This window comes from Narcine bancroftii, chromosome 1, assembly GCF_036971445.1.
Source record: "Narcine bancroftii isolate sNarBan1 chromosome 1, sNarBan1.hap1, whole genome shotgun sequence".
Classification (NCBI taxonomy): Eukaryota; Metazoa; Chordata; class Chondrichthyes; order Torpediniformes; family Narcinidae; genus Narcine; species Narcine bancroftii.
The window spans coordinates 432,842,292-432,862,963 of record NC_091469.1 but is presented as its reverse complement, the minus strand read 5'-3'; the positions used below and the strand labels follow the sequence as shown (position 1 = coordinate 432,862,963).

The 20,672-nt window shown below is 40.4% G+C and overlaps 1 protein-coding gene across 8 annotated transcripts in view; it reads right to left on the bottom strand.

Moving 5' to 3' along the window:
- The window catches only part of trdmt1 (tRNA aspartic acid methyltransferase 1), a 98,576-nt gene that overhangs the window by 38,590 nt on the left and 39,314 nt on the right, over nt 1-20,672 (bottom strand). For all 8 annotated transcript variants that reach the window (XM_069914254.1, XM_069914256.1, XM_069914255.1 and 5 more), the window contains 3 exons: nt 12,486-12,555; nt 3,346-3,429; nt 733-1,088 (listed from right to left, as the gene is read on the bottom strand). In XM_069914254.1, the coding sequence (XP_069770355.1) occupies nt 733-1,088; nt 3,346-3,429; nt 12,486-12,555 (510 nt within the window). The remainder of the gene's footprint in view (nt 1-732; nt 1,089-3,345; nt 3,430-12,485; nt 12,556-20,672) is intronic.

Below are 20,672 nucleotides of genomic sequence, written 5' to 3'. Positions count from 1 at the left end.
GTGGTTCATGCAAGAAGAGAGGACTGGCTGTCTAACGTTTCACTTGGAATAAGAGAAACAAGAAGGAACTCTGTGGTGACCTGAAAGAAAGAGGTTATCACCTGGAGAACCCTGAGGGAGCAAGTTTTGTCAGCAAGACACTGAAGTGGCTGATTAAAAAAGAATCAGTTGTAGTGTCAGTGTACAACGAATCTCTCTCTAGAAACCAACAAGAGCCTTCATGAGCGGTAACTATTTACCTTTCAAGCACCAAAGCCTGGTGAACTTTATAAATGTTCAATTCTGTGCACAGTATAAGAATTGCCTGCAACCAGTGAATGTGGAAGAATGAGAAGTGAGATTGGACTGTGAATCAAAGAACTTTTCTGAACTTACACACACATGCGCTTAGAATTAGGAGGGGGCTAAGTCAATAGTGATAAGTTAAAGTGTGATACTGTTTTCATGTTTAAAGATACTTAAAAGCAACTTTTGTTTAAATAACCATTTGTCTCGGTGAATATCTATTGCTGCTGGGGTCCTCTGAGCTCGTAACAGTTCCAATTTGAGAAAAATACTTCAAAATGCATGCCCAATCGAAAAGATTACAGCTGATGATATAACAATGTTAAGCTAAAACCATCAGAAGTATTTTATTAGGGCTGAATAAAATCAATATGTTGGTCCTCAAAATATGAAAAATGTTCATTTGAAAGCATTTTACAGTTTTTTGCTATAATTAATTTTACCTACCCTTTAGTGAAACACACTGATCTTCTACAGGTCTGTTCAACTATGTCCAGTATCAAAGCATATCGCAGTAAAGACTTAGGCGAAATGAAATATGGGCTTGGATCTTGTAAATCCTCCTCCAAGAAATCTTGGATCATTTGTACTGATGAATTATTGTCCTGGCTTTCTTTCTGTTTCAGATGTCTTAAGGTTTCTAATTTGTAAAGTACAGCCTCATCTCTTTCTCTTTTGATTTCACTGGTGCAACAAGCGGATTTGTTCCATTCCTCTTTCTTATCATCAGTGGGGAACAGCTGATTAAACCTGGAAGCCTTTGTAGTTTTCTTACTCTCCATGTCTGGGAATTGATCTAGAACCTGGAATTTACATATAAAAATGTTAGCAGGGCCATGATGGTTAGCAGAATAAAAATGTTATGAAAATGAAAAACATACATGTCAATGAATTATTCACAGCACAATGCTAAAATTATTGATCAAGAAAAAAGATTGCCCTCATAAATCAAAGTATTTATTATAGGAGTTGGATGTTCTGGTAAAGTTGAATCTTCTTCTGGCTATCCATCTCATAGGATGATGATGGTTAGTTTCAGTCAGTTTGTGGGGTTTGAAAGGAGGATAGACCACTCCTCATGTGCGTGAATGGGTTTTAGGGAAGTAGGAGTTGCACAGGTTCAGACCCACCCTTTACACATCCCTCCCTGGATCTAGTGGCACGGTGAGGTCTAAGACGGCCAGTAGAAGTTTTGTTGCAGTGAATGGCCAGACCAAGTTTCAATGCAAGGGATGCCCTTTCCGCGCTTCACAGCATGTTTGCTAGATGGCCATTGACCCTACGAGAGGGTTTGTCAGCCCTTTGACAGGTCTTGTTTTTCATCCTAGCACCCTCTGCAAGCCTGGTGGGGGAGCCAGTTTAGTCGCTGACCACCCAACCATATGATAGGTAGTACAGGTTTACAGGGTACAAGTAGCACTCAAATGAGTGACTTGTAAAGTTGTGGTGAGACCAAATATGAAGTATTGTGTGTACTTTTAGTCACAGGAAAGATATCTGAAAAACTGAAAGAGTGCAGAGAAGATTTAATAGAATGTTACAGGGACTCCAAGAACAGAGTTACAGGGGAAGATTAAACAGGATAGGACTTTATTCCCTGGAGCACAGAAGGAGGAAGAGAGTTTTATCAAAGTATACAAAATTATGAGGGGTATAGCTAGAGTAAATCCAAGTAGATTTTTTCCACTGAGGTTAGGTGAGATACAAAACAGATGACATGGATTAAGGGTGAATGGGGAAAAGGATAGAAGAAACATTAAAGTGAATTTCTTCACACACAGAGTGGTGGGTGTGTAGAATGAGCTGCCAGCTGAAGTGGTGAATGCAGACTAAATTTTAATCATTAAAGAAAAATTTTGACAGAACATGTATGGGAGAGATAAGGAGGACAGGGTGCTGGTCAGTGGGACTAGGCAGAATACTTGTTCGGCACAGCCTAGAAGAGTTAAAAGGCCTGCTTTCTGTGCTTTAAATATTCTATTGTTCAATATGGTCAATAAATGGCCAAATAAGAACAGGAAATGTTGAAAGGAGTCAGGAAGCCAGGCAATACTGATATAGGGACGGTATCAGCTCTCTTCAATCAGAACTGAGAAAAGAGAGAAAACAAATTTTAAGATGCACAGAAATAAAAGAATGAAGTGGAAGATATTTATTATGATAATAAAGAAATTTAATAACTAGAGGTTATAATGCAAAGTGAAAGGTGGTAACAGAAAAAGTAAGTGATCAAATAGAAACCCTGGGAAGATAGAACTGCAATATATATCTGAAATAACCAAAGGAAGATGTGCAAGGTAAAGGTCTATTTTACATCTATCTATTTATTTATTTATTTCATTTAATTTAGATATTCAGTATAGCAATAAGCCCTTCCAGCCCATGAGCCCACACCACCCAAATATTCCCATATGACCAATCAACCTACAATCACACCAAGTCTTTGGAACATGGGAAGAAACCAGAGCACTCAGAGGAAACCCATACACGAGGAGAATATGTAATTTCAATTTATCTATCAATCTTACTATTTATTTATTTATTTATTTAAAGCAGACAGCTCCAAATTCGAACCCAGGTAACATTGCACTAACTGCTATGTTAACTGTGTTTCTGCGCCTTAATGTGAGGAATAACTGCTGATGTTATCCAAATTATTCAAAAGTTTGTTCACTATAATAAACACTAATGCTATTATTGATTTAACAAATTATTCCACCACATTCAAATGTATTAAATATTCTTCATTTTATTTGCAAAGGATTAGAGATGCAACAAAGTTTTGTAAAATTGGTGATGGAGTCAAGTTACAATTAAACCTGGAAACATTTTACTTCCCCTTAGAATAGCAGATTAATGGAACAAAATCTGAGAAGTGCCAGCATATATTATGTCAAATCACAAATACCCCCTAATCCGATGTTTGACTTTCTAATTCAGAGTTGAACCAGACTTTAATTCTGATGAATGGTATGGAGAGATTGCACTGTTCTATGATCAGATACTCAAGATAAACCAATCAGCTTTACTATATGCCCTGAGAACAAAATTAAAGCCTACCTGATTGAAAGTCTGGAAGCAAAAAGCATCAGGCTTGAGCTTGGCGAGGAGAAAGTATCGCAGTCTTGAGTTTGGTATGCCCAACTAATGCACACATATTTGAGATAGAATTAGAGTTTATTATTGCATACAGCAAGATGCACTTAAAATCTTAGTTTCGCGTACCATCTGGGCATTGCAAAAAAAGTCACCACATTAGTGTCATTTTGATTTTAAAAAGCAATAGTTGGTATCTTTACACTTCAGAATAGATGATAAATTGGAGGTAATAAAATCAAGAGTAGCAAATAAACATCAAATCTTATCAAAATTACAACAATGGTTTATCAGGAGAAAACAAGAGCAAATGTATGTCAATTATCCTTGGTCCTGATCAACATTCATGAAGATCATGTGTGATCAAAACTTGGCCAAAAAAATGCTTTCAACTTTTCTGTCCACATTGCTTGATTTTTTTTTGTTGTCACTTAAGTACCTTTCAAAGTCTGTTTCAAATGTGGTCATTGATTCTACCTCCACAGCTCAATGGGATGAAGGATTTCAAAGATTCATAACCCAAGAAAATAAATTCCTCTCCATTTTGTTTGCCCATAAAAATCATCAACTCTCTCAATACCCCTCAGAATCTAACATCATTCAATAAGATGTCATCAAATTGTTCCAAACTCTAATGAATATAGCTCACCAGTCAAGGGATCAAAGGTTATGGAGAGAAGGCTGGGCAGCAGGGCTGAGTGGGAAAATAGTAGAGCAGACTCAATGGGCTGAATAGCCCATTTCTACTTCTATGTCTTATGGTAGGAGTGGCCAAATTTACTTAAACGCAAGATCCATATACGATAAACTTTAGATGTTTGAGAATAACAAGGCCTGAAAAAATATTACATAAAAATTTTTATATGCTCATTTTGTTACAAACATTTGATATAAATCAGATTTTCAGGTTTATTGTTGGAGTACATACAGCACATGACATCACATACAACAGATTCCTTTTTCCTGAAGACGCGGCAGAAATACCACCAATTGGCAGTGCAAAAAACTGTGCACAGCGTAAAACATATAAACAAAGAATTATAAACATATAATGAATGTAAACAAATTGATTGTGAAGTACAGAGAGAACAAAAAGAAACAAAAAGAGTCCTTAAATGAGTCTGAGTTTGTCGTTGAGGAGTTTGATGGTGGAGGCGTAGTAACTGTTCCTGAACCTGGTGGTGCGAGTCTTATAGCACCTATACCTCTTTCCTGATGGCAGCAGCGAGAACAGAGCATGTGCCAGGTGGTGAAGGTCTTTGATGATTACTGCTGCTCTCCAACGGCAGCATTCCCTGTAGTGGTTCTTGATAGTGGGGAGGGTCTTGCCTGTGATTTCATGGTGTGTGTCCACTACCTTTAGGAAGGCTTTAAGCTCAGGGGTATTGATGTCCCCATACCAGACCGTGATGCAGCCAGTCACACTTTCCACCACACATCTGTAGAAATTTGCCAAGGTTTCTGATGTCATACCAAACTCCTGAGGAAGTAAAGGCACTGTCGTGCTTTCATGATGCCATTAGTGTCTTGGGTCCAGGAAAGATCCTCTAAGATAGTGACTCCCAAGAACTTAAATTTGCTCACCCTTTCCACCTCTGATCCCCCAATGATCTCTGGATTGTACACCTCTGGCTTTCCTTTCCTGAAGTCAATAAACAACCCCTTAGTTTTGGTGATGATGAGTGCAAGGTTGTTGTTGGTACACCATTCAGCCCCAAGTTTTCAATCTCCATCCTGTAAAATGACTCATCCCCTTTGTTTATACAACCCACTACCGTGGTAATTTCAGCAATTTTGTAGATGGGGTTATTGTCTTACCGAGCCACACAAATAAAAAATAAAAAGTTAAAACACAACGCTGTAGAAACTCAGTAGATCAAACAGTTTCCTTGATATAAGCAAAGATAAAAATACATATCCTGCCGAGTTTGTCCAGTATTGTATTTTTACTTCAACCTGGGTGTCTGCAGACTTCCATGTTCTACTTTAATATTAATAAATCTATGTACATATTTATTCATGAATGTAGTTTTTAAATTCATTTGTATTAGTTTCAATAATCAAATGTATAAATGCTGTATATACACATGTAATAGTCAATTTTTAGGGTAAAATTTAAGCGGTTGACTATTACACTCATTCCACTTTTAACTGCGTCAAGTACCTTTGTTGTTCAGGGCACTGAGAGCTCAGATGAGCAGGCAGGTGGCCGGGGCATGGTTGGGATTTGGAGATCAGGGAGTCAGGAGCTTGGAATGGGCAGGCAGCCAGGGCCAACTTTTACATAGCATCAACTATTATGCAAGTATAGTTTCATCAATGCCTTGCACAGTTGAATCAAGAACTGCCAACTTTTCTACTCCATATCACATCCAATGAAACCAAATATGTCAAATGGCTTCTTCACCACCTTGTCCACCTGAGTGGCCACTTTTAAGTAATTGTGCACCTGTACCCCAAGTTTCTCTGTTCTGCAATTCTCGAGAGCCCTACCGTTCACTGTGAAAGTCCTGCCCTGGTTTCACTGACCAAAGTACAGTACTTCACATTTGATTTACCACTCCTTGGCACACCATCCCATTTGTCTTGGTAAATATCTATTGCTGCTGCGTTTTGGGGTCCTCTGAATTTTTCAAGGAGGTAACTGTTATGAGTTCAAAAGATTTGTTAAGCATGATCTACCATACGCAATACCATGTTGCCTACTCCTAATCAGTCCCTGTCTATCCATATAATTGTATATTCCACTTCTAAGAACTCTCCATTAATTTCTACAGGGATATTCTTAATATGGGATTTTCATTCATCCTTCCTACTAGCTCCATCTCAAGTCTTCTTTTTGCCCTTCTGATTTTCTTCTTAAGCATACTTCTCTATTTCATCAAGGGATTTGTTTGGTCCAGACTGTTTAAATCGGAGGTATGCCTTCTTTTTCCTGACTAAAGCCTCAATAGCCCTTGTCAACCAGGATGTTTTAAAACTACCCAGTCTTGCCTTTCACTTCATCAGAAACATGCAGTGAGTAAAAAGTTCACCTTTAAAAAGTCCAGCTTTCCAGTTGTCCCCTTACCTGCAAACTGCCTCTCCCAATCAACTTCTGCAAGTTCCTGCCAAATTGCTCCAAATTAGCCTTGCCCCAATTTAGTTCTTTAACTTGTGGGTCTGTTGCATCTGTCTGCTTAACTAAATAAAAGGAGTTATGGTCAATGGTCCCAAAGTACTCTTTCATGGTCACTTCAATCACTTGCCCTCTCTTGTTCCACAACAGAAGGTCCAGTGTTAATCCCGACTGGTTGGGCCCTCAACATATGGATTGAAGAAGCTCTTTTTAAGGCAATTAAATTTTACCCCATCATGATTGAGGCCATCTTGAAATCCATGGGATCAATGGACTGTTGCAGTAATGTGTTGAAGATGTCCATAAAGACTTCCGTCAATTGACCTGCGCAGTCCTCAGTAACAAAATTTCCCCACACATCTGCTCTTCTAATTTCCTATTGATGGTTAGACCGCAAGACATTACAGCACAATACAGGTCATTTGCTGACCCATATATTCCTAAAAAGACTAAAATGTAACCCTCTAGTTTTCCTTCCATCCATGCACCCAAGTCTCTTAAATGTCCATAATGTTTCAGCCTCCACCACCATCCCCAGCAAGGTAATCAAGGCATCCATAACTCTCTTGTGTAAAAGTCTTAGCCATGATGGGCGGCAAGGTTGGTGTAGCGGTTAGCACAACGCCTTTACTGCACCAGCAATAGAGACCAGGGTTCGGATCCCACACTGTCTGTAAGGAGTTTGTACTCCCAGGATTTTCCCTGGGGGCTCAGATTTCCTCCTACCATTCAAAATGTACCAGGGATGTATGTTAATTGGGTGTAACTGGGCACCAGGGCATGGGCTGAAAAGGCCTGTTGCTGTGCTAAATTTACTGTCTAAATTTAAATTTTTTTTAAGACTTTATTTAAAATTTTATAACATGAATACAATAGAGAATTACATTTAAAAAAAAATAAAAAAAATTAAAATAGTATGATTACAATATTACATCAGAAAACTACACAAAATAACCCCCCCCCCGTTAATTGTAACACATTAATAGTCTAACTTAAAATTAGTCCAACCCTCCCCCCCAAATAAAGAGTGAAGAGTTAATAACATTAACAATATTATATATGGAAAAAAAATACCCACTTACAAAAAAAGAGATAAAACTTGACCTAAAAAAAATTCTAACAACAAAAAAAAATTTTCAATACTAAAATATCACGCTTAAACATATATTTAAATCAAACTTAAATGCATATAATTAGCAAACAGAGTCCACTTTAATCTAAATTTAAATTTGAAAATTTTCCACCCTTCACTTTGTACAGATGTCCTCTGGTGTTTGTTATTTCTTCTCTATGGAAAAGGTACCAGCTGTCCTCCCTATCTATGCCTCTCACAATCTTGCAGACCTCTATTAAGTCTCCTCCCATCTTTCTATGTTCCAAAGAGAAAGGTCCCAGCTCTGCTAATCTTGCCTCATTAGACTCATTTTCCAATCCAGGCAACATCCTGATAAATCTCCTATGCACCATCTCCATAGCTCCCACATTTCAGATTTCTTTATCAGAGTACATACATGACATCACACACACAGATTTTGTTTTAATGCAGGCGAGGCAGAATTACCACTTATTGGTAGTGCAAAAAAAACTGTACAGCGTATAGATGTAAATAAATAAAGAACTGTAAACAGATAACGAATGTAAAGAAAAACTGCAATATAGAGAGAATAAAAATTAGAAAGTGCACAAGAGTCCTTAAATGAGACCCTGATTCAGTTTGATGTTAATGAGTCTGGTGATGGAGGGGTAGCAGCTGTTCCTGAACCTGGTGGTGTGAGTCTTGTGACACCTATACCTCTTTCCTGATGGCAGCAGTGAGAACAGACTGTGTGCTGGGTGGTGCGGATCCTTGATTATTGCTGCTACTGCTGCTCTCCAATGGCAGCATTCCCTGTAGATGTTCTCAATAGTGGGGAGGGTTTTGCCTGTGATATCCTGGGCTGTTTTCACTACCATTTGGAGGACTTTACACTCAGGAGTATTGGTGTCCTCACATCAGACCGTGATGCAGCCGATCAGTGCACTTTGCACCTGTAGAAATTTGCCAGGGCTTCTGGTTTCCTGAAGAAGTAGAGGTGCTGATGTGCTTTCTTCATGATGTGTATTAAGTCCAGGAAAGATCCTCCAAGATAGTGACGCCAAATAATTTAAATTTGCACACCCTCCACCTCTGATCCCACAATGATCATTAAATTGTATACCTCTGGCTTTTCCTTCCTGAAGTCAACAATCAGCTCCTTAGTTGAGTGCAATTGGTGCAGCATTCAGCCAAGTTTTCACTCTCCCTCCTGTATGCGGATTAATCCCCTTCCTTTATACAACCTGCTACCATCGGCAAATTTGTAGATGGTGTTATTGTTGTACAGAGCCACATGGTCATAGGTGTAAAGTCAGCGGGCTAAGAACGCAGCCCTGTGATGCTCTGGTACTGATGGAGATTGTGGAGATTTTCGTACCAATCCTCACTAGAGCTTTACAAATTGGATTGTAACACTAGTTTATCCTGGCAATTTGCACTGTGGTCAATTTGTAAGTGATCGATGGCTGCCCAGGTGGAAAATGACATCAGCGCTGATATTCAATTGCAATCTTCCTTACCCATAATTCCCCCATGCTGCTGGAACACCAGAGCAGTGGGATGATGGATAAGAAGAATGGCCATTGCTCCTGCTCCAACTCCACTCCCCGTCGGCCCACTCTGTTACCCACCAGCCTGACAACGTTCCCCCTGATGCCAACAGCGCTCTCCCCTTGCTCCAACTCCAAGTTTCTCATCCAGCCCTGACAGCGTTAAGACTCTGCATTTGCCCCAGCCCCAACAGTGACCCCAGTCACTTACCTTTTGGAGGTCAACACAGGACTCCCTGCGGGGCTTCCGGCAATATAGTGAGTGCATGATACGTCATTCACTCCATCACCAAAGGGGCAACAGCACCCTTAAATTGCCTGGTTGCCATTCAACTGGTCAATTTAGGATCCAGTGTGTAAGGGACTGCAGGGGCCCACTACACGGGTAGGATGCATGTGTCCCGAGCAGCCCTAGTTTGTAAACGCCTACTGATTGTGGTCTGGAAGTGAGGAAATCCATTATCCAATTCCACAGTGGAGCGTTGAGTCCCAGGACTTGGAGTTTGCAGATCTGTTTTGAAGGGTTGGTGGTGTTAAATGTCAAATTGTAGTTGATAAAGAGCATCCTGATGAATTCATCTTTACTGTCCAGATGTACCAGAGCTTTGTGTAGAGCCAGAGAGATGGCATCCACCATAGGTGAACTAGAACATATCCATGCTGCCCATCAGACAGGAGCTGATATGCTTCATTACCAGTCTTTCAAAACACTTCATCACTGTTGACCATCATTACAATAGTTCACTACGCTCTTCTTAGGCACCAGGACGATTTTTGACACCTGATTGAAACAGGTGAGATTGAAACAGAGGGAGATGTTGAAGATATCCGTGAATATATTGGCAAGTTGGTCAACACAGATTTTTAATACTCAGCCAGGTACTCCGTCTAGGCCAGATAGTTTCCTCGGATTCACTCTCCTGAAGGCAGCATGCATGTCATCCTCAGATATTTACATCTTTCATATAAGGTGGCCAGACCTAGGAGCAGAAATAGGCTATTCATCCCAGCAAGCCTGCCACATCTAAAATAGGTATCTCAAATGCAGTCCCATCAAAATTATCATACTAATCTTGTTACTAAGTTATATGTACACTATATACAGTAGTGTAATCATTAATACAATGCAATATTCGACCACTTTTTTGCCCAAACATCGCGCGTTTTCATTTGACATGTGTAAAAGTCAACCCCCCACCCCCTTTTTTTTGGCCCAGACACCTGCACATCCAAGCTCCCAACACCCGGACCGCAGAATCTTTTCTCAGCTGCACGCCCACTAGAGCTTCCGACGCCCTAACCACCCACCCATCCAAGCTCCCAACACCCAAATCGCCCATTCATCCAAGTTTTCCGACACCACAACTGCCCATCCACCCAGACTTGGGGAGAATGGCCACTTACTAGAGCCCTCAACCACCCACCCACCATAGGTCCCGATGAAACAAACACGGGTCCTCGCTCCATCCGCCCACCAATCAGAGCACCCGACACCCCAAACCCTTGAACGACACAGGTACTTACTGCAGTCAAAAGTAGTACTCACCCTGCCCCCAATATGACCCAAAAATTAATCAAAAAATTCAATGATTGCACAAGCATATACAGTATAAAAGATAACTAGAAGATCTCCCAAGATTATCCTGTCTAAACACTCATGTCTTCCCTTTATCAAAAAGACACCCCTCCCCCATCCTCCTCTTTTACCTGCTTCTCTATTGTACCTGTATCCTGGAGCACAGAGCTGCCAGTCTTGCCCTCCTCTCAGCGATTTTTCTGTTCTGGCTATGATATCCCTGTCTCCCATGTCAATGTTCTGAATACATCAGCCTTGCCCATAAGGTCTCTTACATTGAATGAAATGCAGCTTAAACCTCGAGTCTTTCATCTCCCTTGGCCTTTACTCCTGACTACCCTGTTTACAACACTGGTTTTCTTTTGAGCACTGTATCAGCTGCTAATTTCTCATCTGCCCCAACTCTATTCTGTGTCCCAATCCACTGCCAATCCTGTTAATCTTTCCGAAATAACACAAAAAAAATTGTCAGACAGAATATTGGTCCTCCTCCAATTCAGCAACTTTTCCCTCTTGTACAGGTCACCTCTAACCCAGATGAGATCCCAATGATTCAATAACCTTAATCCTGCCTTCTCCACCAGTTCCTCTGGCCTTTTTTGTTTTAAATTCCTAATCTTGCTAACAGATGATTCAAGTAGTAATCCAGAAATTATTACTTTAGAGTTCCTGCTTTTTGAATCATTCCAATATAAATACATCTTTTGCAAAGGAAGGAGAACAAAACTTAATGCAGTATTTCCAGTGCAATCTCACCAACAATTTCTGACCAAATATCAAATACATTTTTAAACAACCTGGAGTAAGAAAAAAAAATAGGGAAATTTGAAATAAAAACACAAAATGCTGGGATTCGCGAAAGGTTATGAAATTGAAATGTTATCTCCGTGTGGGTCCTTTGACCGCAAGTTGCCCACAGCCTGTGCAGGTCCTTCAGCTGCTGAGCCCCTTGCTGGTCTTCTGCCAAGGTCATCATCCTGTAGGGTTGTCTCCTGTTTGTCCTTCTCAACTGGAAATGTTTCTTCCCATTTCTGGTGCCTGAACCAGTCTGCTACTCCCCTAAAGTCTGAAATCCCTAGAGGCCACTACCAGTATAGATGCTGCAATCATAGGCACAGAATCTATGGTTGCAGAATTTTAAATAAAATTATAACTGGCTCATTTAACACACCATTTAAAGCCAGTATGGTGTCTTTAGCTTCAGACCGGGAAGTTGAACCTGCAGAGGAGTGCTGCATCTCTGCTCCCCACTCTCCCTGGGTCCACACCAGTGATGTCACCAATGTATCAAGATAGCAGGAATGTATACACAGTCATATTATTCAAACTTCATGGAAGAGTGGCAAATATGTTTGAAAGATATTGACAGAAATTTTGGCCTTTTTGAGCATTTGACCATCTAAAGTTAATCCAACTTAGAGTTAAATTTATTAAAAGGAGGCTCATTTTAGATTTATACAATGTGTGATAATCAATCATGCAAGAGTTTAGATGGACTTGCCAATGCCTCAATGGAGAAATTTTCCTAGCTTTTATATTATTATTCATAGAATTTTCAATATGCATTTCCAGAGCATGAGGCACATCAGTAAAATTGCAAATTTAACATGGAAAATTCATATTTCTTAATCAAGATTACAATATGATATAGAAGTAATTTTCATGGATGATTCTTTGAGAAGCTTAAAGATGGCAAGTCAAAAGGCACAATGGACAATAAAAAAAAAGAATCACATGCAAGAACAAAAGTATCAAGTCTCACCAATTTCACCGATTTCTACTTACCAATGTTGGAGATAGAAGGAATTCCTGGTAAGTGTATCTGCAGCTCTCCAGAGTTTGTTTCAATTTCTCTCTATTTTAAAAATATAGAGTATTTACATTCATTTTTAAATGTTTTTTTTCCCCAGAAATACAGCATGACCTCATGCTGCCCAGATACACCAATGTGACCAATTAACCTACTAACCCAACAAGTCTTTGGAATGTGGGAGAAAACCAAGCAGCCAGGAGAAAACCCACTCAGACTCAGGGAGAACGTACAAATTTTTTACAGACAGGGCCAGATTTGAACATGGGTCGCTGGGGCTGTAACAGTGTTGAGCTAACCACTATACTAAACATGCCATCCTATTTTGAAATTTGTAAATACAAAACTGATTAAATGTTTAAATGAAACAATTTCTAAACAATCATTCTAATATCTGCCTTTCATTATATACCAATAGTGACTTTCATTATAATTAAAAAGAATGATATTTAACTCCAAATATATTGGCTGCAATGGAATACCAAATATTCTCCAAATTGTAATTATATTGTTCATTGAGAGTTTGTCTAAAAAAAAACTCCATTAATATCATTAAATCAAAAGAGAGAGAATAAAATGCTTTGAGTGTTCTTTACTTTAAACCTTCACAGAATAACATTAAAGCAAGTTCCCTGCAACCAGAAATCATTTTAGGTTGCACAAGAGCAATGACTAGTCTATTTCTCTCAAGATAAAGGATGATTATTCTAGAAAATCTTTCAGATTTGAACACAATAGCACACTAGAGTTAAAGAATCAGTGAATGCTCTGCATCTGGTCTGCAGCATTCAGATCAAATAATAAAAAACAGATGACACTATTAACCAGCAAACTAATACAAACCAAAAACTAGAGAATGCATGAACAAAAATATATTTTAAATGGCCTGAATATCCATGAGAAATCAATAATTACTGACTAGATAATCAAGTTTACAGATTGATGATACCAATGATGAAGTAGTTGTCAATACATATGAATCAGAACTTTATTGTCATGAACAAGTCATGAAATTTGGTGTTTTGCAACAGCATCATGGTGCAAGCATTCATATTACAAGCATCTTACGACATTACTATAATTTTTTTTTAAAAGTAGACCACGAAAATAATGTCTTTGGTTCATTGATTATTCAGGAATCTGATGGCAATGGGGAAAAAAATGACCTTGTGGCATTGAATGCTCATCTTTAGGCTCCTGTACTTTTTTCCACCAATGGTAGGAGAGCAAAGAGGGCAAGGCCTGGGTGGTAGGAGTATTTGAGGATGGAGGCTGCTTTTCAAAGACACCACCTCATGTGGATGTCCTTAATGGAGTGAAGTCTGGTGCCTGCAATGTCACAGGCCGAGTTAACAGCCCTCTGGAGTTTATTCTTGTCCTGAGAGTTGGTGCCTCCATACCAGGAAATGATGCAACCAGCCAGAAAGATCTCCACAGTACACCTGTAGAAGTTTCCATGAGTTTTCAGTGACATACTGAACCTCTTCAGAAGCATTAAAGTATAGCCACTGGTGAGCCTTCTTTGTGATTGCATCAACATGGAGACTCCAGGACAGATTCTTAGAGATGTTGACTCCTAGGAATTTAAAGGTCTGGACCCTCTCCACTACTGAACCCTCCATGAGGACTGGATCATGTTCCTTCTGAAGTCTACAATCATCTCCTCGGTTTTGCTGATGTGAGTGCAAGGTGTTGTCGTTACACCATTCAACAAGCTGATCTATCTCCCTTATTGCCGTTTGTGATTCTGCCAACAACTATCGTAACATCGACAAACTTGTTAATGGCATTAGATTTGTGCCCAACCACACAGTCATAGGTGCATAATGAGTAGAGCAGTGAGCTAAGCACACATCCTTGGGGTGCTCCTGTGTTGATCAGTGAGGAGGAGATGGTGTTTCCAATTCGTACTGACTATGGTCTTCTGATGAGAAAGTCAAGGATCCAGTTGCGGGGGGTGGTACAGAGTCCTAGAGTTTGTAGCTTCTTGACCAGCACTGAGGGAATAACAGTATTGCAGGCTGAGCTGTAGTTGATGGATGTGATAGTACAGATCTATCACCAAAGTACATAGTGTATATAGTTACTGTATCTAGACTGTGCTTACAGCGATTGGCTGAGAGCTAAGCCACACCTATTGTCTGGGCCTCAAAGGGTTGTGTCCCTAGCCAGGTCGGATCATTCCGGATTGGTCGGCCACCTGTGAAGCGCTCCGGTCTTTTGCTAATAAAAGCCTTGGTTTGGATCAACAAGTCTTTGGTTCTTTCGACGAGCTCTACAATGGAGAGCAGCCGTGTGTATGAATTGCTGTTTGAGGTGATCCAGAGCTGAGTGGAGAGCCAGCAATATTCACTGCTGTGGAGCGATTTTGATGACAGGCAAATTGTAGTGGGTCAAGATCTTTGCTTAGGTACGTGTTAATTCTGGCTATAACCAGCCTCTCAAAGCATTTCATCACAGTAGAAGTTAGTGCTATGGGGGTAATCACTGAGGCAGTTCACACTACTTTTCTTGGGTACAAAGATAATTGATGCCCTTTTGAAGCAGGTGGGAATGTCTGACTGAAACAATGAAAGGTTGAAAATGTCCGTGAACAGTCCAGCTAGTTGGGTGGCGCAGATTTTCAGTACCCTGCCAGGTACACTGTCAGGACCTGATGCCTTGAGAGGGGTCACCTTCTTGATTAATTTTCTGCTGTCTTCCTCAGAGTCCGGTATCACAGGGTCCTCAACCTTTACAAGGATTCTAGTAGGCACTGTTTGGTTGTTCTTCTCAACACAGGCAGAGAAGGTGTTCACTCTTCGGGTAATGAAGCATCACAGCCATCTCTAGTAGTCGCCCTCACTTTGTAGGCTGTAATGGCCTGCACTCCTTGCCATAGCTGGCATGTATCTGTCTCTAGCTTCCTCTGAATTTGCCACTTTGCTTCAGTGATGGCCTTCCGCAGATCGTACCTGGACTTCTTGTAAAGATCCCGATCCCTGGCCTTTAACGTTCTTGTTCTCACCCTCAGCAGGTTGCAAATTCTCGGATTCATCCAGAGCTTCTGGTTGGGGAACACCCGGGTATGTGCGCATGGACACACAGTCATCCACACAGGTCTTGATGAAGTCTGTGACACCTGTTGAATATTCATTCAAGACCATGGATGAGTTCTTGAATATGTTCCAGTCCACCGATTCAATGCAGTCCTGCAGAAGCTCCTCCGCCTCTCTCATCTATACTTTGTTGTCTTCACTACTGGTGCTGTGGTCCTCAGTCTCTCCTTGTATGCCAGGAGTAGAAGTACAGCCAGGTGATTGGACTTGAAGTGCAGTCATGGAATTACTCGGCATGCATTTTTCATGGTGGTGTAGCAGTGGTCAAGTGTGTTGGTTCCTCAGGTCTCACATGTGATGTGTGGGTGGTGGTTTGTCAAAGACTTCAGGTTGGCCTGATTGAAGTCCCCTACAATGATCGGGGAGGCATCAGGATATGCTGTCTCATGGCTGTTTATCACAGTGCTCAGTCCCTCCAGTGCCAGCCTGACATTAGCCTGGGGCAGACAGTACACAGTGACCAGGACGATGGTGGTGAACTCCCTCAGCATGTAGAATGGGTGATATGATCACCAGATATTCCAAAACTCTTCCTTGCTGCAGCCACACAGATACTGTATGACACAGGAAAGAGGTGCTCTGAAAGTTTATTAAAAACTCTAAATTTCCACCAAGAATATATATCTCTAATCTCAACCCTGTACAATGCTTTAAATTATTGGGAAAATCCCCACAACAATTAAAACATTTTGGATTAAATTTAAACTTAGTTCTCAGAATGAAATCCAAAATCTAACCTACTTCTGATTGTGTCCCTCCATATATTTATGGTCTTTACTGAATAGCAGTAGACGGACAGAAAAAATGCAATACTACAGAAAAAAAATCTAATAAACCAGACAGTTTGCAAATTCATTCTAATATTTTAACCCAAATTTTCTTGAATTGTACAAAAATGGCAATCCATAATAAAGCCATTCTGTCCTTGCCAACTGAGATTCATTTGTAGATCTAAGTAATGTTTAAATGTAATGAGGATATTCCACACATGCATTGTTAAACTAATTTTCATGATTTCTGCTCTAATCCTACTATCAATAAATTTAAATCTATGCCCCTTGAGTTATGACCTTTCAGCCAAGAGAAATGAATCCTTCCTTCCCCAGGGCCTTCATAATTTTTACATACTTTGGGTAAGTATTCCGTCAGCTTCCTCTGTTCCATCAAATCTCTTAACAAAACCAATTTCTTCATTGCTATAACATATTACAGTACAAATAATATCTTCTTAAACATCTCTTGTACAATCTTCAAATACAAACTATTTGAAAAATAGTGACTAGAATTGAATGCAGCACACAAACGGTGGCCAAGTTAGTGTTTTAGACCAACTACCATGCTAATCTATTTTTGACATTGTGCCTTTTGACTTGGCTTGCCACCTTTAAGGTTCTCATCGTATTAGAGAGCAAAAATTATTGCCTTTCAGCTCACCACATCAACGCCAATCATCAAGTAACCCATCCTTACTAATTTAATTTACAAGCACTTGGTTCGTACTGTAATATGCCACAGCGATTCAAGCATTTCTCTTGATGCTTCTTAAATGTTGGGCTACACCAACCTCGTTCATAAAATCTCTCCATAGAGCTTATAGACAGGATGCAGAGTTGGGCAGAAAAGTGATGCATTTTGGAAGGACAAACCAGAGGGTTGAGTACAGGGTCAATGGTCGGTTATTTAAGTGTGGATGAACAGAGGGAGAAGTCAGTCAGTGCAGAGCATCCCTGTACTGTTCTCCTCTACAAAAACTATGTTGTTTGGCAATAAAGAGAATTATAGACCCGTAAGTCATACATCAAATGGTATATAAAGTACTGGAGAGATTCTTAAAGATAGGTTTTATGAGCAATTGGAGAAGTACAGTCTATTCAAGGATAGTGTGAATGGAAGGTCATGCCTCACGAGCCTAAATGAATTTTTTGAGAAGATAACAAAAGAAATTGATGAAGGTGGTAAGGTATTTGAAAGGTCCCCCATTAAAGATACTTTCAGAAATTCATGAGGCGTGAGATCCATGAAACCTTGGGCTGTGTGGACTAAAAATTGGCCTGCATGTGGAAAGCAGAGTAGTAGTGAACAGAAAGTATTCTCCCTGTAGGTTAGTGACTAGTGGAGTTCCACAGGGATCTGTCTGGGACACTGCTCTTTGTGATTTTATAAATGATCTTCCAGGGACAAGCCATGGAAATCAGGTCACTGGCACAGAGTGTGGTCCTGTGACTAAGGTAAGGGTGTAGAACAAGTGAGCTGTAGTGATAGTGCATTCCATAGTTAGGGGGACAGAGAAGAAATTCTGTGGAAGAGATAGAGTATCCTGGATGGGTATGTTGCCTCCCTGATACGAGGGTCTGAGATATCCCAGATCAAGTTCACAGCATTCTCAGGAGGGAGGGTAAGCAGCCAGATGACATGGTCCATGAAGGGCCCAATGGCATGGGAAGGAATGGTGAAGAGGTCCTGCATGGAGAGTTCAGGAAGTTAGGAGCTAGGTTGAAGGACAGGACCTCCAGGGTAATGATCTCAGGAATGATACGCGTGCCATGTGCTAGTGAGGTTAGAAGTAGAGGGATAGTGCAGCTTCATGTGTGGCTAAAGATATGGTACAGAATGGAGAGCTTCAGGTTTCTGGATCATTGGGCTCTCTTCCAGGGAAAATGGCACCTGTTCGGACAAAGGTTTGCTACTGAATTGACACTGTGGTCATTCGTGAAACTTGGCTGCAGGAGGGGCAGGACTGGCAGCTCAATGTTCCAGGCACGAAAGAATGGGGGTGGGGAGTGGCATTGCTTGTCAGACAGGACAGACCAAAGGGCTCATCTACTGAAGCTAATGGTTGTGGCTGAGGAAAGGAAAAATTATGACCACACTCACTGGGTTGTATTGTAGACCACAAAATAGTTAGCAAGAAATGGAAGAGCAAATCTGAAAAGAGATAGAAGAGAGATGCAGGAAATAAAAGGTTGTGATAATAGGAGATTTTAACCTTCCACATAGTGACTGGGACTCTCGTACTGCAAAAGAGATGAGAGTTGATTTTTCTAAATCAATATATAGAGGTACCAACAAGAGAGAGTGCAATACTGGATTTCCTATTAGGGAACGAGACAAGACAGGTGATAAAAGCATGTGTGGGGGAACATTTTGGGTCCAGTGATCATAATGCCATTAGTTTCAAGTTACTTATGGAGAAGGATAGGTCAGGGCCTTAGAGTGAGATTCTAAATTAGAGAAAGGCCAATTTTGAGGAAATGAAGAGTATCTAGAATGTGTGAATTTGGATCAATTGTTTTCAGGCAACGATATGCGAAGTTAAGTGGAGGGGTTTCAAAGGTGAAATTTTGAGAGTAAGAGTTTGCATGTTCCTGTCAGGATCAAAGGCAAGGTTAACAGCATAGGGAACCTTGGTTTTTGAGAGATATTGGGATCTGGTTCAGAAGAACAGAGAGGGTATATCAGGTATAGGCAACATGGAGCAAATCAGGTACTTGAGGAGTATAAAAATGCAAGAAAAACCTCAAGAAAGAAATCATGAAGGCTAAAAGACAAGGTTGCTTTGGCAAACAATGTGAAGGAAAATACAGATATATTAAGAGCAAAGGATAAAATTGGTCCCCTTGAAGATCAGGGGGATCAGTTATGTATGGAGCCAAAAGAGATGGGAGAGGTCTTAAATAGTTCTCCCTTCTCCTTCTCCCCCCCCCCCAAAAAAAATCAGTATTCACTCAGGAAAAGGGCACAGAGTCATGGGAAATAAGGAAAACAAGTAGTGAGGTTGTGAAACCTATAAAAAGAGGAGTAAGTGCTTGCTATCTTAAAGCAAATAAGGGTGGATAAATCCCCAGGGTTGAACAAGATATTCCCATGGACATTGAGGGAGGCTAGTATAAAAATTGCAGGGACTATGGCAGAAATATTTAAAATGTTTTAGCCATGGGTGTGGTGCCAGAGAATTGGAGGATAGTTCACATTGCTCAGTTGTTTAAAAGGCTCCCAAAGTAACCCTGGAAATTATAGGCCAGTGAGTCTGATGTCAGTCGTAGGCAAATTATTGGAAGGTGTTCTCAGAGATCGAATATACAATTATTTGGATAGCCAAATAATTAAGGATAATCAACATGGCTATGTGTGGTAGGTCATGTTTAACCAATCTTGTAGAGTTTTTGAGGAGGTTACCAGGAAAATTAACGAAGCACTGGCTGTGGATGTTGACTTTTTAAGGTCTTTGAGAAGGTCCCACATGGGAGATTAGTTAGGTCAGTCCTGATGCAAAGTCATCATGGTAAAATAGTGAACTGCATTCAACAGTAGCTGGACAGAGAAGCCAGAGAGTAGTGGTGGATGACTGTTTCTCACACTGGAGCCCTGTGACTAGTGGCATTCCTCAGCGATCAGTGCTGGGACCATTGTTGTTTGTCATCTATGAATGATCATGTGGTAAATTGGATCAGCAAGTTTGCAGATGACACTAAGATTGGAAGCGTTGTAGACAGAGAAAAAGGTTTTCAAGCTTGCAGAGGGATCTGGACCAGCTGGAAAAATGGACTGTAAAATGGCAGATGAATCTAATGCAGACAAGTGTGAGGTGTTGCATTTTGGAAGGACAAACCAAGAAAGGACGTGCACAATAAATGATAGGGCACTTAGGTTTGTGGTATAAAAGAGGGATCTGGAACTACATCTACATAATTCCCTGAAAGTACCATCACAGATGGGTAGGGTTGTAAAGAGAAATTTTGACATATTGGCCTTCATAAATCAAAGTATTGTGTACAAGAATTTGGATGTTATGTTAAAAGTTGTATTAGAAATTGGTGAGGCCAAATTTGAAGTATTGTGTGCAATTTTGGTCACCTAACTACAGGAAAGGTATCAATAAGATAGAAAGAGTGCAGAGAAGATTTACTAAAATGTTGCCTGGACTTCATGAACTGAGTTACAGACAAAGGCTAAGACTTTAGTCCCTGGAGGATAGAAGAATGAGGGGAGCTTTGATTGAGGTATTTAAAATTATGATGGGGGGGTGGGGGGGGAAATACACAGAGTAAATGAGGGACTGGGCAG